Source organism: Ixodes scapularis, unplaced genomic scaffold (genome assembly GCF_016920785.2).
Source record: "Ixodes scapularis isolate PalLabHiFi unplaced genomic scaffold, ASM1692078v2 PGA_scaffold0__279_contigs__length_252992795, whole genome shotgun sequence".
Taxonomy (NCBI): domain Eukaryota; kingdom Metazoa; phylum Arthropoda; class Arachnida; order Ixodida; family Ixodidae; genus Ixodes; species Ixodes scapularis.
In genome coordinates this window covers 11,462,869-11,490,774 of record NW_024609835.1, presented here as the reverse complement: position 1 = coordinate 11,490,774, position 27,906 = coordinate 11,462,869, and the positions used below count along the sequence as shown (strand labels likewise).

Sequence of the window (27,906 nt, the reverse complement as noted above, 5' to 3'; positions counted from 1 at the left end):
CAGGCCCCACAGACGTCAAGAGGCGGGTCTTCAACTCACTCATGGCTTACGTGAAGACGGCCGGTTTGGCCGGCCTTCTGTAAGCAATCTTCCCCTCCCCCCTCGCACCCCCTCTCCCATTCCTGCATCCTCATGCCCTTCCCCTTCACGACAAGGCCGGTCGCGTCGTACCCTCCTAAATATGAATAAAACGTATCCAACTACAACCATTCCCTGGTCATCTCCTCGACATCCTCTTTGGCCCTCTTAATCAAATCTCCGACCTGCGCCTCGAGCTGAACCCACTTCTCCCGCTCTACCCCTATCTCCTGTTTCAACTCCTGAACCGCATCCGCCCATTCCCTTCCTATTCTCCTAAAACCAAGTGCTGCCTTCTCGCAACTCTAGCAGGTAAAGTTGCTCTCCTCGGCTTCTGCTACAGTTTTGATCTCCGTCTCCATCATGCAGCACCAACGGCGACACTCCTCACATTCTACATCGGGTCCTTCTTTTACTTTAGGCTGCGCATCCTTCTTCCGTCGCGTATTCACCATTGCCTACCGACACACAGCGCGACCCTACGACAAATATCTCATCAAAACTCAAACCAAGAAAGCCTCGGTACGCCTCTGCCCGCACCACCAACTAGCCCGCCAAAAACTTCAAACGTGCAAGTGGTTCGGTCTCGTGACCCTACATAAAATGCCTGCTTTAACCCAACTATCCTATCGCTACTTTAAAAACTGCTTTCTACTACCCCATAAAACCACCAGCGTAAGAGCACAAGTGCTTTACAGCACGGCATACTTGGGTAGTAATTCAATTACAGTAATTAAATTACTGTAATTTAATTACTTTTCCTGGTAATTTGTAATTGTAATAATTACTTTTGGCTAAAAGGAATTGTAATTGTAATTTAATTACTTTCTAGCATCAGTAATTGCTAGATTTCAGGCACAATTACAATTACTTTTGCAAGATTTTGTGGCGGCGGCGCTTTTCCCCCCTGGCCAAGGAGACGACAGTACAGCCAAAGCGACAGGGGAGAGAGCGTCTCCAAACCTGCTAAAAAAAATGGAAAAGAGGGATGGGCAAGAGAGGCTGGGATAGAACGGAATGAAAGATTTTGTAGACTGTAAAACGATTTAATGAAGAATTTGAAAAATAATTTGATAAATGAGGGCTACATCCGCGTCCGTTTTCGTTCCTGTCGTAGTTGAATCTGACTCTTCGTCTCGTTTGCTTCCTGTTGCTCCTGCTTCTAGGGGTCTTTCTTATTTCTCATTCCCACACGGGGGCATCGGAGGTCGAAGTCGAGCTGGTTGGCTCCGATCACATCATCCGGTCGAGGCGGGCAGGTTCGAGGTTCTCCTTACGCGTCTTCGCCGCTAGCATATTCGCTTACATATTTCAGTCAAGTTTGGAACTTTTTTGTTCATGAAATTATTCTCTTTTCTTTATGAGTTTTTCACGTCCTTCTATTCTATCTCGTATGTTGATACCACTAACAGTAAGTCGTGCTACTCTAACATCGAGGCGAAGAAGCAAAGAAGCAGCAGGTCTCATTAACACCGACTCACCCTGCCTTACTTCCAACTGTTGTTGCTACACTGCTCTTCCTTCTCCCAATCCTCGTCTACCTTTTTGTATAAATCTTCATTATTTATTGTTCGCTCTACCTAACCCTTTCAACCGTTTGTCAGCCTGATTGAACGAGATTCCAAAACTTACAAACCGCGGCTTTAGCTGTAGGGAGCTTGTTTTGGCATGTGTTGTTCGTTGAAGGCTTCTTTTTTATAGAGGGCTTGGCTTGGCACTTTGTTTTTACACCTCTATCGTGACCCTCCACGCGTTGTCCTCTCGTCTTGGCCTGTGGAACCGTCCCGAGGCGCGCAGTGCTGCTTTGCATTGAGAAGCTGCAACAGTCTTATCTACAATGGAAAAGGAAAGGCTGCCGGGGCCTTGTTGCGAAAAATTCTCTATACAGATTAGCACCAATGAAAAAAACTATAATCGTGAGGAGCAAACTCTCCGCACCGTTTCTGAAAACAAATTCAATAAACCGAAAGGCGACCTTCAGTTTGCGGAAACACTTGCAGGTAGGCAACTTTCTTGTTACTTTGAATAATACTTACAGTTATAAAAAAAATAATAATAATAGCTCGTCTATATCTTCCAGCTGAAACACGCTCAAGTAAATCGTGAAATCGAGGCGTCCAAGAGGCCGCAGTTGTGGAATAATTCGCGGATTATAATTTTCGCGACGCGGTGCGGTCGCGATATAGATTCCAATGTGTTTACATTTTTTTTCGCGAATTGTAGGTGATTCGCGAAATTCGCGAAAATAAAGTTGTTTGCAGTGTATCATGAATTTTCCGAGGTTGTTCTTGCCATGCTAAATTCAAATCGGTCTTTTTTATGAGACGCATAACATCGATACAATCATTGCTATCCTAATGATTAGCTACATGACGATCCTAAATTTATTATTTATCTCAGGAGCTTTTTGTGTGTTACCGTGTACTGAATTAACCCAGAATCCCTGGTAATAGAGTTGCTAGAGTTGCTGCTATTGTGACACTAGTTTTGTGGAAGCGACCACAGTTTGCGTGCTACGGTTACCCACATTTGGCATGTTACAAGTCCACAGACAGGGAGAGGCAGCGAATCATTGTGGCTGAAATGTTTTCGTAAGTTGTCGTATCCTTTAAATGTTTGATGTCGTTTACAAGTTTCTCTTATTAGTCATTTTTACGTGAGTTTTATGATACCAGTACTGTCGCATATTTGTTTCCTTATATTATTTTTAAGTTTATTTTTTCTTGGTTTGACTCGGATACCATTTGCATAAGCTCTAAGGAGATTCACCTCGCACCCGTGAATTTGTCGCCATTTTTTATGTTTTGAGAATATATGAACGCAGGAGTTCATTACTCCAAACTATTAAGTTATATAATCCATTTAACAAATTTCATAAAAGGAAAGTACGATGCGTGACATTTATACAGCGGCCATATAACTCGTTTACAGTTATATCGCCCAATGTGGGGGGTAACTCTCAGAAATAAGTAATTGTAAAGTAACTGCATTACTTTTAAAAAGTAATTTGTAATTGCAATGAACTACTTTTGCGTAGTAGTAATTGTAATTGTAGTTAAACTACTTTTGGAGCTAAGTAATTGTAATTGTAGTTAAATTACATTTTGAAAGTAATTTACCCATGTATGCAGCACGGCGCCAAACCTGGAGGATCAACCTCAATGGGGTGTGTCTCTTGCCTTTAGTTCGCAACACCAACAATGAAGATCCAACAAGCAAGCCTATCGCTACGTTAAAAACTGCTACCCCATAAACACACCCGCCACAAAACTAAATACACAAAAAATCACTTAGCTTCGCAGGGGCTCTAGAAAACACGTCCTCTTTGTCAGCTGACGAGCAGCACCCATCTTCGCGCCGATTGGGATAGACGCAGTGTTGTCTGCGTCCGCCCGAACCTAACCTTACCTGTCCTAACCTAACCTAAACCAACCTTCTCCCTTGTTGATCTATAGCTCGTCGTCCATACTGGAGTCAAGACCGTGAAAAAAGTTTGAAGCATTACACAAAATCGTACTCTAATATTCATTTTTATTTATTTTTATTTATTTCCAATACTACTAACCCCATTCGGGGTTGTTGTAGGGTGGTACAGTTTGAAATACTACAAGCAGAAAAAAAATATTCAACGCACAATTTGCAGGTCAATATTCAAAGCAAATATAGAAGTCAAGAATGAAAAAATTAGTAAACAACTTCAATACAATTGGTGCATTGCACTTTTAAAAACAGCACAAATTATTAGTTTATGATGAAAAGTGGGTATCTCCGTTATTGAGGAAGATTTCAATAGGAAAGGAATGAACACCATTTTGAGGCGGGTGGTTCCATTCGTTAATGGTTCGGGGAAAAAAACGAGAACTTAAAGCAGCTATTATGAGCGACGTCTTCCTCGTAAAGCTTGCCATGGTTGTATCGTGTTAATCGTTGGCTTGTAAGGATAATTTTCTTTTGGTAGGTTGAAGTGATCGTTGGCTAATTCGTATAAAAATTTTAGTCTAGCAATTTTCGCTCTTCTTTCTAGAGAGGAGAGACCCAGTTGCCTGGAAAGTTCAGAGGGAGAGACGTGCCTACTATACTTATGGCAAATAAACCTCGCGGTCATTCTCCGAACTCTTTATATCTATTGATGCCGGAGACTGTGTGGGGGAACCAGACGATGTTGGCGTACTTGAGCGTAGGACGTATTAAAGTTTTGTAGGCTAGTCATTTAGTGGCAGGAGATGCAAATTTTAAATCTTGTTTAAGAAAACTCAGTTTGTGTAAAGCTTTATTATTTGTGGAGGGAATGTGTGAGTCCCAACGCAAATTTTGACTTATGTTGAGGCCGAGGTATTTGTATTCACCGACTTGTTTCAAGAGGTTATTGCCTATCTGGTAAGGAAAGGAGTATTGTTGTCTTTTATTGGTTATGGTCATAAATAGTTTTATTCGAATTTATTTCCACCTGCCAATCATGGCACCACTTTATGACGTGTTGAAGTGCATTACTAATTCAAATGTCCCGCCAAACACTGCTTAAAATCTGCCGAATTCGCTAACCTTCCTTATATATGAATAATCATACAATTTAGCTGTCTAGCTACGGCTCCTAAATTTTGAAACCGATGCAAGGTCAAGTTAACGTCACAGACGTCGACCGGACTGCACCACAAAGCCCAGCCCGAGGTCAAATATTTTCGTTCTCTAAAAGCATCTATGCTTTTATTTTATTTTTCCAGCGCGATGTAGCGAAGAGCGTTGCACACGTCTTACGCAAATTGGCCCGGGCCAAATGTTTTGTGGCAGTTTTCAATTTGTGATGCATATCGTTGGAAAGGTCACGACAGGAGGAGTCTAACGGTTCCAGTCTCGTTAACCCTGTGGGAGCAAGAGTCTCCCACCACGGCCAGAGGCCGCTGCCGAATGCCCAAACTGGACAACGGCCGAGGCGCGCAATAGCGCACGTACATGACAGGCTCAGAAGCCTATAAAAGAGGGCACACGCCCACAGAACGGAGGAAGACGGACCGTGGTCACGGAGGCGTGCAGTTCCAACGCTACGGCAATGTTTTACGTTTCTACTAACAACCCATTCCTGTCACGTTAATAAATGTAGTTTCTCGTTTTGGAAACCCAGGCTTCGTGTTGTTCCTCCCGGATGGGCGTGCAGCAAGGCAACCTTACCACAACCCCTAGGAGCTCAGATATTCCGTGCTGAAAATGAAGATCATAAGGATTGTGCGGCTTTTTCCTTTGAAACCGTCTAGCTCGAAAAACCTCCGTGCCCCAGAATAATAATAATAGAAAGAATAATGAGGAATGTCAGCTATTGTCCCGATTCACGCGCCATCAGTGCTCCAGTCTAACTCCAGTCGGGTCTTTGTTGTCTTCTCAGACTGCACGCGCGATCCGTTGTCTCGTGTTTCCGTTGTTGACATTTCCAGACTGGTCCTGTGGCAGTTGGCCCCTGGTGCCTCTGGAGTCCACGCTGCCCGGCGCCTGCTTGAGGCAGCCCAAAACGTCCGCGAGCGCCCCTTCAAGGGGAAACCGACAATGATCCGTTGAAGGTCGCAGCAGGCGCTGTAAGAAGAGGCTGCTCTACTCTCTCTGCGTCTTTTTCGCCCTACCGACAGAAGGTAGAAGTTTTTTTTAGATCGTACCCTTTCCTACAAAACAATCTCCGCAAGGCATTGTTTATATTTTGGTGAAACATAGCAGGACGTAGAACAGTACACACTTTGACAGAGTAACCACATCGCTAGGTAATTAATTGCATGCTGCTCACCATGCACAGAACAGTCCACAACACTCTCCTCAAATTTCATATTCTTGCACATTTAATTGAGCATCAAAATGTACTGTTGCTCGAGATCTATATTTGGAATGCACATTTATGGTGGACTTCCTCACTAAATTTTCATGTGTTTCAACTAACTTGTGCAATGACAAAAAAAAAAAAAAAAAAAAAAGCTAGTGTACGCTATGCGCATAGTACCAATGCAGTATTTTTTATGATGGGCCAAACTGGCTAATTAACGCAGATTAATTAGCCGACTTTTTAAATATTACTCTGTTTGCAAATTGTCTGAAGTGAAAGTTGCAGACCATGATGAAGCATCCTATCACTTTATTTTCATCTAGGTAAGTTCTTGTGTATAATTTTTCGAGTTCTAAAAAAGGCGCGCGAAATTTAAAAAAAAAAAAAAAAATATTCTGTGATTAAGTTGCGTGATATTTTTTTATTTTTTTTAAGTTTCACGCAAAATTGACTTTTTGAAGAACGAAAATTACAAACACCAGCTACCTTCATGGAAAAGACGACGAAATGTTTCGCAACACGCTCTAAAACTTTTGTATCCGAGAGTTTCTGTACAAATTAATATTTAGAGAACTAATTATTCTGTGGGTATTAGCCAGTTTGGCACATATACACGACTTGCACAATAGAACTTAACAATACCGCATTGATTCAACATGCATAAAATCACCAACTCTTGTTAATTCTTGGCACAAATTAGGTGAAACACCCAGTATATGCACATAATTTATGTATCAAAATCAGATCTCAGCTTAGTATTTCTGCAGGGTGTGCAAGCTCGGCTACTTTAAGGACAACACCACCATGTAGAACAACTGTCTTTTAATGGCGTGTGGGTTATACAGGGACACAATGTGCAGAAATTAAGTATATCGTGCCTCTATTATAAACAAAACGCAGCACATATACATAATAAGTCCTTACAGCAGGCATCTTATTGAAAGAAATATCATTTGCATGCACCATGCCACTGCATTGCAGACCCAGTAAAGTCTCTGAAAAGAATGTGAACACCTTTAATTTCACATATGTCAGCCTCCTTTGCAATACCGTAATAGGAAGAGAGGATAAAAGTTAATCACCAATAAAAACAGTTCTTTAGCAATTCTAAGCACAGATTTTAAAGGTACCTCAGATTGAAAGCAGCGCACAACAGATTCTAAAATTTATTTGCAGGAGATACTCTAATGTGACTAGATTTTCGGGCAATTTGGAAATGTACTGATTCCTCTAAAAAATGGAATGAACAGTGATCAAAACATTAAAAAAAATGATTACCCAGCCCAATTTTTTTTTTCCATTTTTAAATTTTGTTAAAATGTTTAACACTGAAAGACTAGATGCACGAGCAAGAAACCTGGTTGTGCAACATTTCAGCACCTTGTCAGAAATAAGAGGACAAAAAAGTAGGCACATTGGCAAATTTAATTACCATTTAAACCAGTATCCAGAAGTAGCACGAAAAACAAGAAAAAAAAAACAATTCTGAGTCAAGTAAACTGCATCTGCATCAAGCACAAGTACTCCCCGACATAAAAACTTATCCCATAAAAGAATAAACACACAGGCTGTGCATAACATGAAGAGGTTGTAAGAGGACATTTCCATCTGATAACTACCTATGCCTTAAAATAGAGTACTCTCATAACAACCCACATGCATGAGGCACTTTTTGCAGAGCACAAGCAATCTATATGTGCCTAATTAAATTTAAAAACACAGTCAAGGCCAACATTAGTTGTTCTAAGAAAAGCAAGATGCCGAAGGTTTAAGCAGGACAATATTATGGGTGTACTACAAGATGCAGAAATTATTAGTAGTGTCTCAGCAAAGAAGGTGCACTATTCACATTATGAAACCTGACACTCTTTTAGCAATCAATGCATTTTAACTTCATGAAAGTAGATTTCACTCAATTCAGGCACACATTTGTTTCGAAAGTCCTTTTTAAACAAATATTCTGGAAATATTTAAAAACTTTCAGCTTTAATTAGGGTAAGAACTTGATGCCTCTTAATATGTCAAAAGTTCCAGCACTTTGCCTTTTTAAAGAAATTGAAGATAATGATAACAGAGTACAGTCAATTATAGCGATACAGAAAAAAACACGCACACACACAACTCACTGCAGAGTCCATTCAACAGAGTTACATGCACGCAAATGCATGTCCTTAGATGCATAAAACATTTTATTTGTCTAAAGATTTCATTCGAAACAGTATAACTACTTATGTACAGGCAAACAAACAAAGACATGTGACTGCAGTCTTTTTTTCAGACCTGCAGCAGTCTTATTGCTCGCGCAATCAAAAACGACGCAACTCTTAAAATCTGAATGCAAATTGATCCATTTTGCTCGTCAGCATTAAAACAAAAAGTGCACTCTTATTAATGCATTCTAAAATAAAAAAAAAAAGGTTAACATTGTGAATGCGTAACAAGCGGTCAAATGCTGATGCTACCGGAGCATACCAGAGGTCCAAAATGTCTTCTCTGCCGACGTCGCATTCAGTGTCGCCTTTCACTTGGTCTCTGTGCTTGTAACACGAGTTGGTCAAAAGAAACAATCGAGTCCACTCTCCGACCAATGCGACGGCTGCGCACGACGTCGGGGAACGGACGTACGGTGTCACCTCGCCGTGCAGCAAGCCGTGAATGCTCTCATCAACTTGCCTTCATCCTGGGAGGGTGTGGATCTTCCACTGGTTCCCTGGTGGTCACACAATAAGAGTCGGGCATTAAGGGCACACATCACTGGCAAGTCTGAAATCTCAAAAAATTTACGAAAGGATTTACATTACATCACGAAACTGTTAATGCATTTCTTAAATGGTCTGACCAAGAACCACCAAATGAGCTACGCTTTGAAGTAACGTTTCCTTGGCCATAGTGTCCACAACATCAGTGTTGCAAGTAGCCACCAGCTTTCACCAGTGCCTTACAGAAAATGCAGTGTGCTTTGCCATCATCCTGCTTGCCAAGACAGTTCACTTCAAGCGAGCAAAAAAAAGCACTGCTAGGGTACCCTACATAATTAATTCAAAGGAGAAAACAAATTTTGCTGAGCTGTATTGTGTCTGTGCTGTACTGGTACATAAGCAGGCTCAAGGGTTATCCTCACAGCCTCATCGTGAAGAGAAGTCACAAAATACACGCTCGGGTCTAAAAGCGGCTCGACGGCCGCTTTTAGCTCGGCCTGTCGAGCCTGTGTCAGAAAAACAACACCTGAAAAGTGTTTGTAGCTACATTTAAATTAAATTAACCTTGTGATCGACTTTTCACTCCATGAATGAACCATATGGTGAGTGATGAGATAGCTTGCATATGACATAGTATTGGCTTCAGAAGAGATAGATACAAGGTAAACCTATTTGAAAGTAGGTTGACCAATCATAAAGAAAGCCTCTGTGTGTACTTTGCCACCAGAGCACAACGTGCCCGCTTAAAAGAGTGACCCGCTTTAGGAGATTGAGCAAACGTTATACCCAGCACTAACCAACCACCCCTCTCTCTGTAGCTTCAATTTATTTATTTATTTACGAGCCCTCAGGGCCCTCGCAGTTCTGAGGGTACTTGCAAATATATAAATAAATAAACAGAAAGAGTGACCTGCTCTGGGACACTGGACATCACATGCCCAAAAGAGTGATCTGCTTTGAAAGGCATTGCATCTAAACTAAACACTGGACCTACTTTGAGACACTGAACATAACGCACCCAAAACAGAAACTTGTTTTCAGACATGTGAGCATGACATACCATATTTTCCCGTGTATAAGACGTACCCCCCACTTTTCGCAAGTTTCTAAGTGAAAATTAGCATATAAGATGCACCTGTGTATAATATGCACCGCCGAAAATTTTGGAAAAAAAGTGTGTCTTATACATCGGAAAGTATGGTACTCAAAAGGGTGGCCCCGACTTGGGATGCTAAGCGCATATTCAAAAGAGTGACATAGAGAGTGCAACACTATGTATCCAAAAGAGTGACCTCCTTTGAGGTGCCAAGCATGGTGTTCTACTTGAAAAAAAAAAAAAATAACCTGCTTCGAGACATCCGAGTAGCAAATTGTTTATACTGCCGGAAATTAGTCTGCCTCGATGGGTGTCTGGTGTCTCAGCTGTAAGCGAGGAATCTAGCCAGTGCAGTAGATACATGACCCCACGCTGGTACAATGCTCATCCAGATCGAGACGGGCAGGGGTGGGGATTGAACCCAGGATCCCGGGGTTCTGCGGCGCAAGCTTTCGCTCCCCGTGCTCCGAGCTGGTGTGCGCCAGCTCACACAAATGCCGGGAGATTGGCCACCGATCGCCCCACATCCGAGTAGAATGTACAGTTGGCTGCAAGGGTTTACGGGACACGGGAACGCCTGCCAAAATGCGCCCCTGCGCCTTCTTATGGAGCGACGCAAATCTCAAGAAGCACGCTTTGCGCGTGCACGTCATTTCGTGCTCATGGCCGTGTTTTTTACACGCTTTTGTCCGATGCGCACGAGATAGCTGGGATTGGTGCAAGATGCCTCTTTGCCAGCCGTCATTCTGTGCGTCTCAGTCACCGCGATGGGCGACAGAGCTCGCATGCTCCAGGCATCATTTCGGGGCACCTTGTGCCGGTCCCCGTTGTCTTCTGCGCGTTGGACGGAAGCTAGTAAAAAAGACGCAACAGTGAGCACGGAAGGAAGTGCATTCTCGAAGCACGAGTCTTGAGAGTGGCCATGTGCCTTCAGAAGGTGCAGCAAGTCCTCTTGGCTGGAAGTCCCGTGTCCCACAAACTTCTGCTGGCGACTGTTCATAAAGAGTGACATGCACGCCTTGGGACAATGAGCATTGTACCCTAAAGGGTGACCTGCTTTGGGACAGTTTGACCTATAGATTGTATTTGAAAATACCCTCTTCTCTGACAAAATCAAACAGCTCTTACATACTTTATGGGAAAGCAAATAAGCAGAACCCCATTCTCGCAAAAACAACCTCTTTTAAAAAAAATAAGGTAGCCTGGAATTTAACTTTTTTGTACAACCTTGCCTGCTTTGAAATGCAATATTGCATCCAATGTCTACTTTATAAAGCCTTTCGAGAAAGAATATAGTACTGAACAAAAAAGTGAAAGGTTCCCAACTTACATGCCTGTAAAGAACAGAGAGATATGCGCAATGGCCTGAGTGTACAAAAAGACACGAAACTAACGTAAGAACTGTAATTGCTTCTCCTCCATATAAGAAAAATATTTGTAGTAACAAGATTCGAGTGACATAGGGATCATTTTGATGCTGATATTGACAGTGCTCGAGAAAAAATACCTCTTCATCTATAATTAGTAATAAGCAATAAAGTGACCTCGGAACATTTGGAAACTTACATTTGCATTGTGCCCACAGAACTGTTTTTGCACACAGTTTCTGTTTTCACGTGGCAAGACTTGTGGCAAAGCAAGTTGCATCCTGGGAGCAGAAAAAGATTACGAGAAGATATTAACGGGGGTTTAAAATTGAAAAGGGTATTTGAACCTAATTAAAATAAAGACTACACGAAAAAAAAAAAATGCTGCGCAATATCTCTACAGTAAAAACTAGCAGCCATACTGAAACTATGAATGAACTGTAGAAAAGTTGAAGTATGCCTTCAATAGTGGTGGGACAGGCTGTTTAGATACCGATATTAATGGAGATACGATGCGGTCAGGTTTTCACCGAAAAAATGCTCGCCATAGTAAAAACAAAAATGATACATACAGCTATATTAAGGATCTCTTCTTTCGTTTTTGTCTGTCATCTACGCAGTATGTCACCACAGATATTTTGTGTTATTGACTTCATCCTGGCTTTTAGTATCATTGACTTAATCGTCTGGACAGCTCTTCAAAATAAAAATAAATTGCATCAAAGAATCGAGGAGGTCCTGAAATGTCAAATTTTGGTCTAAATTTATTCAGCTTTGAGTAAAGTTACGCCTTTTAGTCAAAGGGCTATGTACCTCTTTGAAGAAATATCGACATCAAATAATATGTCAAAAAATAGGATATGTATGGTTCTCTTCACTTTGACACTGCAAGCTCAGAAATAAAAGGCGCGCTCACCCCTACACACGTAGCCTTGCTTTCCTAGCCTTCGTGTGAGTAGCCTCGCACAGATGTGACATGCAGTCCCCCTGCAAAAAGGAAGCATTGTGTTTGTCAAGAAGGAGCTCTCCAGAGCCCATGACGCGTGGGAGCGTCCCAATTTTAGCAAAGTGTTCCGCTATTTTGTTGGAAGTTTACCGTGGGTTTCCTGGAGCCTACCCCTAGTTGCACGATTCTAATGTGCAACTCTTTTTTCCCCAAACAATGCACCGTAAATTATATGCGCATAACAATCAGACCGAAAGAGCAAAATTAAACGAAAGCCTCGGTCGGTATCGGAAGGACAGCCCCATTGATGTGGACGTAACATGCTGCGGTGTTAACATTAGGTGGCACAAACTATTGCCCGATACAATGGGTGCAGTAAATATCAACCATCCATCGCATGTTGTCAACCATCACTTGCACGTTTTCGCATTCGCCACTTTTATTTTCAAAAACATGGCTCCAATGGCATGTTGCGTTATTCCTGCAAACCCACGATTGTCTTTTAAATGCCTCCAACACAGACTCCCCTCCTTTTACCGAGCTTTGGCAGCACACTCCAAGCTCACCAGACGTCAAAGTGTTATCAAAGGTAGAAAACTCGGGCTAAGAACTTTCTCATTTGCAAGGAAAAAAAAGTTATCTTCATTACAACGTTTCTTTTAAGTTGACACACCCCCTAGGAGGGTGGTCATGCTAGAGGATGCATAACAGAATTTCAGGTCTGTTGGTTAAGTGGGAAGGAAATTAGGGCAGCTTTTATCAGCAAAACGCCTACATTGTTTAGTTAATCTAAAATATCACAATATTCAAGATTTTTATTCGCTCAATACGTAGCAGAATGCCTAGGAAATGCGGCTATAAAAAGCTTTTTGTAAAAAGACTTATTTCTATCAGTCTTCTCTTCCGCAAAATTCGTCAACTTTTTCGTCTTCTGTGTCTTCGACAAAATGTCAACATTTTTTACGAAAGACATCCATAAAGTGACAAACTCCATAGCCGCAATGCTTATTAAATTTCCGTCAGGAAAAGGGAAGAATGAGCCCTCCCTGTATTGCAATTATCGAACGATAGATTGACCAAAATGGAACTTTTACCAAAAAGTGGAATGGAGAAAAATGTGTGCGCTCCAAACCCTACCTTTTCTTTAGCTTCTGTGGACAGAAATAATTTATAAAAAATTAACTATGCAGTGTAGACTAGTGAAAAGTTCTGGGAATACTCTAGATTTTGGTGGATAGAAATATGTAATTTTTCAAAATCAATGTTTTTTGCACAATATTTGTTTTTCTGGGTAGTGTGTCCCCTTAAGCAAAAAGTAATCGTCCTGGGAGGAAAAAAAAATTAATTGAAGCAGGACTGCACGCTCTGGACGTTGTGGTCTAGGAATGGTGGGAAACGTCTTCTCGAGACTCCGACAAGGCCTAGTATTCTGTTCACGACATTGGCAACACAGCAGGTTTCTCCCACTAAACTAAGAACCAAAGAGTTAAGTGAAAGAAAAAAAGAAGCGAGATGCTACGAATATGCGAGAACCTGTGGGACACCAGGCTCCTGAGGAGCAAACCATTCGGCCTCCACAAAATACCGTTTCACTATCGAAAAAGAAGGCGTATCCTTCCTTCCCATGCCACATCTTCGCGACCAGAATGGCAACCTTAATTTGCTGGAAATACCAGAATGACCAGAACAGCTACGATCTGCGATCGATAATAAGCTGTCCCGCTCACAATGCAGGCAGACAAAAGCGGCGTGTTGGTTAAATGGCATTCCCCAATGAAGTAAATGAATCCTGCAGTGATAGAGAAGCAGCTGCTCTACTGAAAAGATGCCTTTACACCTTTGAACTTACCCAGGCAGATGTTTTGCCACAAACACGTGGTCGTTGTAGATGTGCAGCTTCACGCCTTTCCTCCGCCACTTGCTTCGGTGGGCCAGAGACGGGGGAATCAGGTAGTGCCTGCCGAGAGAGCAAGATTGCGTTGGCAAGCAAAACGGGACAACGAGGCATCTGTGTCACAGACAGGGCAACACTACACTACCAGCAATTACCCTGTGAGACACAGTTTTAGTTTGGAGCGGTCGAAAGTATGCAAAGCAAACTATGAAGTATTGCGTCTAAAGTATACAACCAGAAGCTAGTCGTGTGCAAATGGTGGATGTTTTCAGTTTTAAGCGAATTCAAAGCAAATACTGGTTTTAGCCGAATATTTTAGAATCAAATATCAAACAGTTCCTCCAAGCATTTCACTACTGCACCATGCTTAAACGAAAACCGAGCTGAACTTGTGAAGGTTGTTCCTGAGCTTCTACTTGTTAACTTTGAAGCTCAGTTAATTTTAATGTAACTATATTTATAAACTGCGGCACAACAATGAATTTCTTGCCGTTATCCCAATCGAGGGGATTTCTAAATCTGCTCGCTATATGCAAATAATTTCTTCAATTACAAACTTGACAAAAGAAATTAAACTTGCCTCAATCATTTTGATAAACCGAAGGAACAATAAATGTGTAGTGCATGTGTTAAGCCTGCGTTATGATTTGCTATGCTTGGCTGCAGGGAGCTTTAAATGGTAGGAATGGGCGAATATTCAGTTATTACGAATAGCCAATCGAATTCTGTTCTATTCGACATTCGCTTTGAATCGAATTATTCGACAATATAAAATTATTCGAACCTTCTAAATACAGTCAAACCAGACTATATCGAACCCGTTTACATCGAATTATTCCTTATATTGAACAATTTTTGTGCACAGTAATGTTACAGCGATAATATATAACAAAAACTATGGTTCCATCGAACAAAAATAGCAGCCGCTACCGATATATCGAACTGCCAAGAGCGCCGTTTTGCTCTGCAAGCTGGCTTTTTTTTTTTTTTTTCTTTTTCTTCCGGGCGGCCGCGTCGACCGCCCGGAAGAAAAAATATATTTTACGGAGGGAGCGGAGAGAGGGTGCTTCGCGCTCCCTCTCCCCGCTCTTTCCGCAAAAGAGAATATTATTTTTTTTCTCCCAAGCGGCTAAAGGCCCGTTCACATTCTTGCGACTGCTTGCGACCTCTTAAACCTGGGTTCCTTAAAACTTCTTAAACCAGAGAACACACTGGCGCCATCTATTGGGAAGCAGTGTAAACTCGGCGGTCCGGCATATTTTTTTTATTTCTCGCGCAATATCCTTTTTTTTTGGGGGCTCGAAAAACTTTTGTCCATGTTATAAACGAGCCTTTCTATGGGTATTACGCACATTTGACCTCGGAAATCCCGCAAAACCTTCGCTTTTGTGAAATGCAGTTGTAGGGTCACCGCATAGATGGCGCCACAATGTCAGTGTGTTCCCTCATTCTAGAAACATTTAAGAAGTTGTAAGAGATCTCGTCTCTCTCAGTCGTACTCGGTCGCAAGAGTGTGAACGGGCCTTAACGCAACCGCCGGGAAGAAAAAAAATTACACCATCTTCCCGAGGGGAACCATGGGGTGATGCGGAGCATCGTTCCATCACACTTCATCGGAAGAACGGAGTGAAGTGGAGTCAACAGCGGTGAACTGAACGCGCGCAGAAGTTGGTTTGCTCTTTAGGTTTATACAGCCTTGATGGAGATGCGCCTCAACGGGTAACCGGTCTCTTAGCTGTAGATGAGAAATTTAGCCAGTGCAGTACAACCGCTAACCTGGGATTCTTAACGTGCATCACGCAGTAGTGATCACACGAACGCGTGCCGGTACGAAGCTCATCCAGATCGAAACGGGCGGGGGCGGCGGGGATCGAACCCAGGAGGTTGCCAGCGCAAGCTTTCGCTTTACGCTCCGAGCTGAGACGCGTTAGCCCACTCGGCCACTTCCTCCCCTTGAACGCGCGCAGCGCGCTACCGCTGCTTATATTCACACTTGAAGGAGAGGAAACTGGAGGAGGAGAGTTGCGCATGCGGTGTGAGTAGAAGCGAACGCACGCGAAGTGCACGCAGATGGTAGAGAGAGAGAAAGCGGAGAGAATAACGCGCAGCTGTTGGAGAGAGGGAAGGAGGAGAGTTGCACATGCGTGGTGTGAGTGCGGACTACGACGCCGCGGGACATAGGCCCGAGCAAGAGATGCTCCGCATCTAAAAGTTAGCTTGCTCTGCTAGCCGGCTTCCCCCAACGCACAACCGTTTTAGGGGAAAGCCAACTTGCAGAGCAAAACGGCGCTGTGCAGGTGCTCCTGCTCGGACGTGCTCCGTGCTCTCGGCGTAGTTAGGCGCTAATGCGCGAATATAGAAAACAGCGGCCTCAGCATTTTGGAGTCCGTCGACAGCGTAGAAATATATATCTATCGCGGATGCAATGCAGCAGAAGATGCAAGTCTACTTCATTTTGTAATATTTCACCAGAAAGTATTTTTGAGAGCGGAATTCATTAAAACTTTTATATCGAATTACCCGCTATATCGAACTGGTAGACTTTTTTTGCGAGTTCGATATAAACGGGTTTGACTTACTCTGGCTTGGATTTCCGGCCAGGTGACGCAAGCTTCCGACCCATTTCGTGCTCCCGAACTCAATACACTTGAAATTAACAATTACGGTACTTCTAATACCAAATAAGGGCAAATATAAAACTATAGTTGAAACATATCTTGTGGTATTTGTTGCTTGTACTATTCAAACTATTCGATTCAAAATTATTCGGTCAAAAAAAAACTCTGCGCTTTGAATTCGATTCGGATTCAAAATCCTCTATTCGCTAATGCCTATGGTTTTGGATGTGCTGCACACACGGCACTCATTATCTTGGGGTTTATCAGAATGATTGGGACAAGCTTAAATTTCTTCAAGAGTAGGAGGTGTCACGAGCACATTTTAATGAGATGTTTTCCATGGGTTCTGCTTCTTTGGTGGGTGCATGTAGGGCCTTAAATTCTAAGTACTCTCAGAATTTTAAGAGTCCCTTGTGGCAACTGAAGTTAATCGCGAGGCGAGGATGTTTACTGTGCCCTTTACTCTATCAATCGATTCTTGTCTGAAGTTCCGACGTCGCATGTCCACTGCACTATCCCTTGAAACATTACGATTCCACCCCTTGTCGGGAATCAGCTGCGCATGCTGACAGTCTTCTGCAGCAGCAAACTTTGCTAAACTAGAATCCTCACAGAGTTTGCTCAACTGTACTTGTTGCTTACAAAACAACAGCCTAATCATCTGAGATTCATATCCCTGGTGTGGGTTTACTCTTTTGCTTCGAAGGCCACTTCTTCGATGTCGCCCTGTTGGCACTCTGCGCTCACTGCACCACTGTCTCAGGCGCCCGCCCCTGGCTGGTGCTCACCCGATACCACGCAGAAGAAAAGGGCCCGGACCTTTCCCCCCGAACGTTATCGCACGAGGATCCACGCAGCGTCATTTAGCTCGCTTCAGCACTGCCGACAGCACATCTTCCAGTGTCTCACTACAAGCTCGACGCTAGCACGTGGCGATGCCAAGACGGACGCGTCTGCCATCTCGCGGCATTTTTCGAGTTTCAGCATGTTTGCCACTTGGGGTGGGACCCACTAACGATGACGTCACGTGCGGGCCTCCTTTTCTCGATGGCGTTTGCTCACCTGAGCACCCCGTCCTCCTTTGCCTCCACAACGAGGAGCGACTTGTCGCTGACAAAGGTCCGGCTCGACGCTGCGCTGATCCCAGAGCCCTCGCTGATGCTACTCCGCGTGCTGCCATTGTTGCGGGCACCTGGAACGTCAAAAAAGCACCCAGTGAATCAACATGGTTCCTGACTGAAATGAGTCAAGGTCAAGTTAGGCTTTTTACCAGTGGCATAATATAATTGATTAGTACTGTAGACAATAAAGCCTGATTCACACACTTGCGATTGCTTAGGAGTCTGTGCCTTAAAACTACTTCAAATCTTTTATGACGAGCAAACACACTGGTGGCGTCTATTGGGAAGCTGTGAAACACTTGGCATTTCGGTATATTTCTTTTTTCTTTTTTTTTTTTCAAGCATCATTCTTTCTTTTTTGGTTTGAAAAACTTTTGACATTGCTGTAAATGACCATTTTTCATAGGGAGTACTACAGGGTGTCCCCCCCAAGAAATTGCAGGGTTTTTTCCGCCGCTAAACTAAAGTATGCATCGCCAAATGCCCATTCTCCAAGTAAAGCTAGGAGTGCTATAAGTCCGTACCAGATGTCAAAGTTTCAGCCCGAACCTATACACAAACTCATCTCTGTTACGTCACGGCGCGGTGGTGGCGCGTCAGTCGCACTTCCGGTCTGGAACTGTGGGCAGAAGTCCCCATGCCAGACATGTATTCCTGCGTTGTTTTGAAAGGAACCAAACAAAAACCTGCCTTCTCGTAAAAAACCTGCGCTGTCGTACCAAAAGTGTCGAGAAAAGTTTGAAGGTCAGTTTTCACGTGCTCGGTTCGTCCGAGGATCTGGATATGTGCCGTGAAAAGGGCAAAGCAGACGCCGTCGGACAAAGATTGCTTAAGTGGGAAGCACTTTGGGTTGAATTCACGGATACTTGTGGTCATCAGATTTATTTGTTTTGTTCCAACATGAACGCGAGAAAACCGTCAAGTTGTGCGGACCACCTGCGGATTACGTTCAGTGCGTCTTCAAGTTCAAACGGCCTTCTGATCATCTGAGCTGTCCTCTGCTCTTTCAAACGTTTCTGCTTGTCGTCTGCTCTCTTAGACGACGCCGGCCCGTAGACCAATGGTGGCGCGGTACTTGCGATAAGAAGTAAGTGCAGGCCTCAAAAGACTTAAATTTGAAGGTTGGTAAGCAGGCTCGATGTAAACAGTAGATACAAGGAGATGTTGACCACTGTTACCAGGGACCATCACTGACTTGCTATGCCTAAATGACTTAATCCGATCCTGCTTGCGATTTTCAGTATCGACGTCAACCATCTCAGCTACGGTTCACGCTTTTGCAGCCCGAGCGGCGTCGCGACTGAAAATTGCGAGCAAAATCTCATCATGTGAACTTAGCATTAGCGTACATACTGCGGCGTCCACGCGGAATGAATCGCCACATGTCACATTATTCACGCTAAGTTTTGCGGTGTAACGAGCCTCGGTAATTTCGCTGACGCCGCTCAAGTAGTCGGACATCGCCAGGAGGACGTAGAATCAACAATTTGAACGCGAAGAAGAGCACGGGGACTCACACCGACGCCGGCAACATTGTATTTCAATGGTTTTTTATGGGCAATGACGAGCTTCTTGCCCACACCCCCATTGCGCATGCGCGGCGGCGGTGGCGTCCGCTAGGGGCGCTCCAGTTTGTTTGTAAACGTGAGTTGGTGTATAGTATGTCTCGTCAAAAGTTTTAAGTGATGTTCTAAAAAATTCAATGGGAAAATGGAACCTATTTTTGCCCGTTTACGGTTTCTGGCGCCATAGAGCTCCATGTATTCAAAAGCTCCGTCGGCCGCCATTTTCCCTTTGAAATTTTCAGAAAATAACGTAACTTTTGAATAAAATATTAGCTTGGGCTGAAACTAGGGCACCTGGTTCTGATCTCAAGTGCTGCCTTTGGGTGGAGAAATGAGCGTTCGGCGATGCATAGTTTACTTTTGCGGTGGAAAAAACCCTGCGAATATTTGTGTGGGACACCCCGTATAAATATTTGTTGCGACAAATACCACGAAACCTTCGCTCTAGTGAAATGCAGTTCGAGGGTCCCCTCGTACATGACGTAGCGTGATCTCTCGTCGTACAAGAATGCAAGAACTCAGTTGTAAGGGAATGCAAGTGTGTGAACGAGCCTTTAATTTGTGCAAAAACCTCAGTTTTGCAACTCGAAAGATATTGCAAAACATTTATGGCATAAATAGACCGCACGATGGTAACAAATATATCACGCAACACTCCCAGTAGCGAAATTTTGTGCTTGCAAAATATTCCCGGAACCAACACTTTGCGAAATACATTAAAATTGAGCCCACGAAAATAGTGGTTTGTAGCAAATAAGTTCCAGCTTCAGTGACTCATTGCTTCCAAAGCAACAATGCGAGCAACTGTAGCCTAGTGACATATCTGTAGCAAATTATACAAATACATTTTAGAATTATGTCGATGAATATAGAGGCATTTGTGCCGATTTAGTCTCAGCGTCAGCAACACACATTATCGCCTCCTCAAGCTCTACTGTGAGCGGAGTGCTGCATAAAAACAGAACTGTCACAATATTTTTTCAGCACTCGAAATTAAGTCACTGGTCAGCACTAGCTGCACAGCCGGATGTTGTAGGAGATATTGTAACAAATTCTTGTCTTAACGGGACAAATGTACCCAAGTAATAAGGAATTAAATGACACACTTACACCTTGGGCATAATACATATGGTAGAAACCAATTCTGCAGTATTTTTAAACTTTCAAAGCGCTGCAGCATGTTCTCAACACACAGTTAGAAAAAAAAGCTTGCCTGTGACAAGTGCTTAATGTTGTGCCTATGCAACGATATAGAAATCACTCGAGCATTTTTGAAACAAAGGAAATATTTTGGCAGTGGCACATACCTGGAACATCCAAGTGAGAGTTTCCTGAAGAAAATGAACAAAACTGGTTATCGCAACTGAAGCATGAAGAAAACAAACGACATAAGAACCTATGGCACAGAGAGAGGAAAAAAGTGTAATATATAATTGTACCGATTGAGCATGCAAAGTCAAACTGGTGTCAGAGTTGCATTTGTATGTTTGAGGAAGGTATTTCCCATTTGGTAGTCAAAACAAGCACCAAATTATTGATTTATAGCATACCAATGGGAATAAGTATCTCAACAAGCGAGATCACAGTTAGAACAAAGAGACAAAGTTTTCCCCATCTTTTCCACAACACGAGGACAGCCAGTGAAATTAGGTACGGAAGAGTCGGAATGTGCTTGCATATAGCATCCATTTGACCGGTAAGAGTGGGCTGTTTGATGCAACCTTGTATTGTATTATGTGAGAATGTGGCAGTGCAGGTTTGGTTCATGCTAACTATCATCTAGTAGTTAAGAGTAGTATGCGCACATGCAATAACTACCTTCTGGAGAGAAAATAAAAATATTTGAAGCCACACAGAAAGGTAAGACTCTACCAATCCAAAGGTCTGGAGAAGCACATAAACGAGGCACATGTGAGCAATTGACATTTCAGCAGGTGATTTCACCCTAGACCACTTCTATGGTGGACAAGAAGTATCAACTTGCGATGACATAAAGGCAGCATGCATAGAACTGATCTGCAGTGTGAGTTCTGCCTAGAACGTCCGACCAATGCAAGATATTTTAGGCCTTACCTTTTATGCAACAACATCTCAGAAATGCATGAGGAATAAAACGAGAATGATTTCAATTACTTCCATGCTCGGGGCGAAGGTTGAAAATTATGACACCCATGCAAAACAACTGCAATACCCATAACTTGCATAATCGAGTTTAAAGAGCTGCATGAGGGTGCATCATTAAAAAAGCTGCCATTTCCTCGGTAATATCCATTAAAAAATTATAATGAGAATAGAGGCTTTATATTGCATTACTATAAAATTTGCATACACGGAGCCATTCTCATTTTTGTTTTGGGAAATACATACATGTTTAATTTACAAACACTATATTCACGAGTGAAAAAAAAAGATTATATACCCTAGTCCTTGCCATCTTTGTTGCACATGCAATAATGGCTTGTCTGATCGAAGGTAAGTTTTGTATGTTATTCATTAAACAAAGCCAATCAGCTAAACTAAACCGTGGAACAATGGTACACCAAACGTGACTGCACAATCAATAATTACCCCCATGAATACGGGTTTTAACGGTAACACAATATTGCTCCACTTTTCCCAGTGAGATTTCAAACTGCCGATGGAAGAACTTGCGAAAAATGTCACCATACCCCATGGTGCAGCTTTTTCATAGTAGAAGTAAGAAAAAAGAGGGTTGTGCACGAGAGGTTTTGTCCCGTGCTGAAAAATCAGAATGCTTCGAAACACAAGTGCAGTTAGTACAACTAAGCGGGGACAAACTTCTGTGCAGTCAATACTTTACAAACATTTTAGTATAAGAATTGCTTTCGAAACACCAACGTTACTGGATCGGCAAAGCTGACAAGCTCAGAGAGAAAAGTGCCGCGCTGTCATTCACTGCTGTGTCAAAAATGATGAAACTCATCATTTTTGTTTGGGTTCACAAAGTGTATTACCAACAACTGCTGCCAGTGTGATAATGTCTGGATTGGGACATTTCCTGGGACGTTTGAGGTAAATTCACGCCCTTCAGGCTTGCATAGTGTTGCTAATGTTCAACGTTCAGCATCGGAGCAGGCAAGCTCGAAGAAATGGCTGCATCTGGCTGCATTTTTCGTGGTTTCCTGCACAAGAACCGTTGTATTTTGGTCGTTTGCAAACTGAAATACCGGGAATGTCCCTCTTCTGGTGTTCTGTGTTTGTGTCCGAAGCTTAAGCATAAACTGCTGCATACAGTCCAAATCCACTACAGGAAAGAATGCCAATTTGAAGACATCTTCATCACTTAAAGGAATGAGGCTGTTTTTGAACTTTTATTCGGCTACGTCGAGGCCTACTACTGAAACATCTGAGGTAGTGGAAACGGCTATTCCTCTCGTGTGTTCTTTACGTAACAACCCTGGTCCCTTGCGTGTGCGTGCCATTCCGGGGACGTGTGCCTAAGGGGTAAGAATTTCAAGACATCACTTCCGATCAGCTGATCAGTGCAGATTCATGCGTGCATACTTTGGAGATTTATGTGTGCACCGGCAGTTGATATTAGAGCCGTTAGTTTTACAGTACCTGCTAGAGCAACAGTGTACAAATTGTGAGACACTCTCATTGTTTATGTGAAAAGAGTTCATTGTTTTGAGCATATATGCATGCTCCAGTGCCTGGTACAGCAACACGCTTGTTGACGTGCTTATATGAGCACATTAATTTCAATTTGCTTTATGTCAACTTTCCGAAGCACGACCAATGCAGACCTCGTCAACTGAGCCAATCTAGTAACGCTGGTCAGCACCAACATAATGCTGCGCGCGCCAGGGGCCAAGAAGGCAGCGCGTGCCTGGCCTAACAGTTATTGTGCCTGCCTCCCGTGCGAAGAAAAGCAGGGTTCGGTTCCTGGCAGCGACGCATCTTTTTTTTATTCCTGCAATTTGGTGTCCTGGTAAATTCGAGAATCCTGTTGCTTGTTCGAGGTCCGAATGTTCTATGTGTCGAACCTTCTACGTCGATTGTTCCAGAAGCCCACGCATGTGCAGAAGGGACTCCGCGTGGCGAGCCGCAGTCAGTCTCGCCCCAGCGATCAATCCTGCTGTTACGCTGCTAGCGACGGCCGCGACGCTCTATTGTAATATTCTGTTTCCTTTCTTTGTTTTGGCCCCATTAAACATTCAGTTTACTCAGTGATTCGCCGCCTCATCCCTTGTCATTCGTGGCAATATATTAATTTTTTTCTCTGTAGTCTTCACGCGTGTTTAACTCCTTCTTTTCATAGGCAGCTGTTTAGGCCTTTGGTGTACACTATAAATTTATATTTACTAATCATACGCAAATAGTGGATTTTGAGTTCGAAGTGGTTTTGGCCGAATATTTTCGAATCGAATATTGAATAGTTTCTCTAAGCCTTCCACCACTGTTGCACTATGCTTAAACAAAAACCCAGCTAAACTGGTGAAAGTTGCTCTCAAACTTCCACTTGTCCATTAATAAGCTAATTTTAATTTAACTATATTTATGGACCTCAGAAAGTTTAATGTTTTGGGATGGCAAGTGAACACCGGATTTCACATAATATTAAACCTACAGAGATGTCCAGCTATACCTAATTGAGTGGATTTACAAATCTTGTTATATGCAAATATTAATATTTCAATTCAGAATTTAAAAAAAGAAAAGATTCCCAAATGATGAACGCAGGTTGTCAGTGCACCTCTTCCTAACATATACATTGACTAACAGCCACAGTTTAATTTTGAAAAATTTACTGCAATGCAGATCAATGTGCACAAAGTCTCAGTTTCTTTTTAAATACACCAGTCGCGTGCGTGCAGTATACCGCTTTGAAAGTATGCTTTTTTCCCAAGCACGCAATTGCGATTTTCATACTCTTTAAGGGGGGACACTACCCAAAAAAGTAAATTTTTGAACCACTTGTCTGTTTTAAGTTATATTTACAGGGCTTGTTCCTGTTGATGTTGAGAACATTTCTGCCAAATTTTGTTAACCTGGGTAGGGTACAAAAAAAACTGCAAACGTTCAAAGATGAAAGTGGGCGTGCCTGCGTAGGAAAACTATCATTTTGAAATTACTTATAAATTTGTTGTTTTCATGAGTTATATTGCATTAGGGCAGTTCAGAGCAGATAACTATGGAGCTATATTTCTATGTTATACCATCTTTCATGACAAAAAAGCCACATAAACACAAATACAGTTTTTTAGATTTCCATCCTTTGTTCAAAATTTTTGTTTTTGATCATGAAAAATGACAAAAATAAAAAATACAAGCTCATAGTTATCTTCCCCTTAAAATTTGACCCCAGAAAAACTCATAAAAATGAATCCAAGTTATGTTATAACAAAATGATAGTTTTCCTAATATGAAATTTATGCCAGAAAGTGGAATGGAGAAAAATGCGTTCAAAGTCCTCCAACCTCTACCTTTTCTTTAGCATTGGTGGATCGAAAATAATTTCTAAAAAATTAGCTATGCAGTACAATGTAATTAAACTTTCTGGGAATACCCTCTAGGTGTTGGTGGATGTAATCATGACATTTTTCAAAATGAACGTTTTTTTGCAGAAATTGCTTTTTCTGGGTAGTGTCCCCCCTTAAAGTGCTGATCGCGGCAGATAACCCCGTTAAGTGAGCTTCTTACCCAGCACCGGTGCAATGTGGAGAAGCAACACCCGCAAAACTCACTTTCCCGGGGGGTTGCTTCTCCACAAAGCACCCATACTCGGTAAGGAGCGTACTCAATGGGGCTAACACACTACGACCACTTCCAAAAATGTGAATACTATTGAAGTTCACCTCAAAGCGAATATCGAATAGTGCATCATTCGAAACTACTATTCAAAATTTCAAATATTCGCACAATTCTAATATTTACTTTGAATCTGCGATGCGCCAACACGGCAAATAGGCATATGATAAGCTAGTTTTATTTTCAGCAGTTAAAGCGCGTTTGTGAAGCATGCCGTGACATTATTAATATAATCAGTAACCCAATCGTTATAACTGCTATTAATATTTATTCGAGCTCAGAAGAGCTGCAGTTTCCTACCCTTCAGGGAACTGTCCTGAGGGGTCAACTATTCTGAGGGGAAGGAAACAAAGGATAGTTTCTTACCCCGCAGGAAACTACCCTTCTCGACTGCAACTGGCACTGAAAATCACAATATTTGGGCGAGCCGTGGCAGGAGAAGGTTTTGCATCTTGGATTCCAAATTTTTTTTATTTATTTGTTTATTTAGAGAAATCACTAATCTAACAAGGAGATTCTAGCCTGAACCTTTTGGTTCAGGTAAACATACTGGGGCCTTTGCATTCTGCCTTCACTGCTGGGGCTACCTCCCAGTTAGGTTGAAGCATTTTGCTACGCGTGACCAATTTATGCCCCGCGAAATATCTCTGAATGGTTTTTCGAGAAGAAATGGCAGCATTACGAATGGACACGTCAAGCCAAGCTGCATACAGCTTGTAAAGGCTCACCCACAAATTGTCCCACGCATGCTTTCTCACTACAAAATGTGCATGAAATGCAAAGGTACAGCAGTTCAAACAATACAGATCGAGGAAGACACTTACTTCCAAGCGGCACCGACTTAGCGCGGTCGGTGGAGACGCTGCGGCTGCTGCTCCGACTCGCAGACTCGGCATCCGGACGGACTTCCACGGACTTGGAGCGGTTCTTCTTGAAGCTCAACCTCTTTCGGATCTTGCCCAACAATGTCCTCTTCTTGGGTTTTTCCGAGGCTCCTGCAAGGTTGGCAGGATGTTATTAGTTGCATTGAGAGTTTGTTATGAAGTGGCGGCAAGTTCTAGGCCAGAGCGACCGAAGAAGCAATAAACCTACCCGTGAGCGTGCAGGCACCAGAAAGAGCCCGTTTACTTGATCACCCATGTTTTCGTACACACCATGGGGGTGCTACAGTTCAATCCTTTCAGCCGCAAATATTAATGTGCTCTCTGCACATTACCCAATGCATACCATATTGTTCATTCACCCTTAAGCTTACAGGGCAGCAAAGGCTACAGCATAAAATCACGGCTTTGAAACATTCTGTGAAACGAACGCTCGCGCTGGAAAGGCACATCTCAGTGGAACGAATGCAGTTTTGTTGATCAATCTAGAGCTCTATTTCATTGTTTTTCAATCAGTGAAGCCCCTATCGGTCAAAAAAGTCAAATTGGGTTTTTTTTGTGCCAAACCAACGACGGGCATCTGGCACGCCCGAGCAGAAGACTGAGGGTTAATTTCGACGACCTGCGGATCTTTTGACGTGCAACCGAAATCTCGGTTACACAGCGCCTTCTCCGCAATAAGCCTCCGTCAGATTGCGGGCACCTCGGCCGGGATTCGAACCCGCCACATGGGGATCCGTAGGCCGGCGCTCTCGCCTCGGAGCCACCGAGCCCCTATCAGTGAAGAAAGTACTAAAAACATTAGACCGTGAATAAAAGCACCTTAGAAATACATGACGGATACAAAAAAATTGTAAATAAATGCCTTGGAAGATTTATGCATCTCTCCAGCGCTTATTGCCAAGGCAAAAAGGGCAGAGTCATTGGGCTGTTAACGCATGCGTGGCATCTGATATTCTGCAGAAGTGAGTTAACTACGCATGCTCAGAACACATCCACAGCCCAGTAGCCAAAGAATGCTGCATGCAGAAGGTCATGTTGGATAGCTTATAGCCAAATTTGTAGAACAAAAGGGTCCTAACTATACTCAGATCCTCGGATACTTATGCTACTACATGCAAAAAATTTAATTGAGTTACAAGAGAAAAAAATGTTTTTCAAGTTTTTTTCAACAACAATACAAGCCATTTCTTATTGCCCCTCTCCCCCACTTCGAGGGAAGAAAAATCTGAGAATGTCCAACCCTGTTTGTATTGCACTGCTTTTTCATTCATTCATATACTTCTCGTGTCCACACACAGCTTGATGCCTCCTTAGAGGTACACTTTCCAACTCCTCTTGAACTAATGTAAACCCAAACATGAAAACGATAAAAAAATACTTAGTTTTGGAGTTGTGAACAAACAGCTAATGATTGCGCTTCCAATTGCCGGGTGTGTGATGAAGTTAGCAGCACATGCAGCGGACACACTGAGGCATGGAGTTCAGACCCCTCTGGCTACAGCTATTTATTCTACTAATCTTTGTTCCTGTAGAAAGTTTCAGCTTATGCTTGCCAACTGTTGCATCTTCTGCTTTAGAACCTTCCTGAATATAGTGTGTATATAAAAGCAGCTGTAGCAATCCTTAGTCAAATCTTCAACACAATCTCGAGATGTGCAGTACCCTGTTTTTCGAGCTGTAGGCACGAGTTAACCTCATTAAAGAGGAACTAAAGTGGATTTCGAGATTAGTCTTTTTATGGCACAAACTCAATCGATGTACGCTAAGCATCCTATAAAACCCAAAATTACAATTGCTCATAGCCTTTTTCACCCTTAAAAACACTGCCAAACACCACAACACACCCCTTTTTCCCCAAGATATTTCAGAAAGAGGGACATGTTGCGATGTTGCGTTGCGTCTTTAATGGCAGAAAAGGCTATGCACATTTGTAATTTTGGGTCTTGTAGGATGCTTAGGGTGTGTAGGTCAAGTTCGTGCCATAAAAAGATGATCTCAAATTCCACCTTAGTGCCCCTATAGACATTTCTTTTAGGTTTTACACTTTCCCGCCCTCTTTATTCGTG

General features: G+C 42.7%; 1 protein-coding gene across 4 annotated transcripts in view; it reads right to left on the bottom strand.

Annotated features, from left to right (window-relative positions):
- Positions 1-6,685: 6,685 nt before the first annotated feature.
- The window catches only part of LOC120846867 (C2 domain-containing protein 2), a 170,554-nt gene continuing 149,333 nt past the window's right edge, over positions 6,686-27,906 (bottom strand). For all 4 annotated transcript variants that reach the window (XM_042289321.1, XM_042289295.1, XM_042289301.1 and 1 more), the window contains 7 exons: positions 25,781-25,951; positions 20,492-20,515; positions 17,561-17,690; positions 13,836-13,943; positions 11,957-12,027; positions 11,240-11,321; positions 6,686-8,588 (listed from right to left, as the gene is read on the bottom strand). In XM_042289321.1, coding sequence (XP_042145255.1) covers positions 8,543-8,588; positions 11,240-11,321; positions 11,957-12,027; positions 13,836-13,943; positions 17,561-17,690; positions 20,492-20,515; positions 25,781-25,951 — 632 coding nt within the window. In that variant the 3' untranslated portion in view covers positions 6,686-8,542. The remainder of the gene's footprint in view (positions 8,589-11,239; positions 11,322-11,956; positions 12,028-13,835; positions 13,944-17,560; positions 17,691-20,491; positions 20,516-25,780; positions 25,952-27,906) is intronic.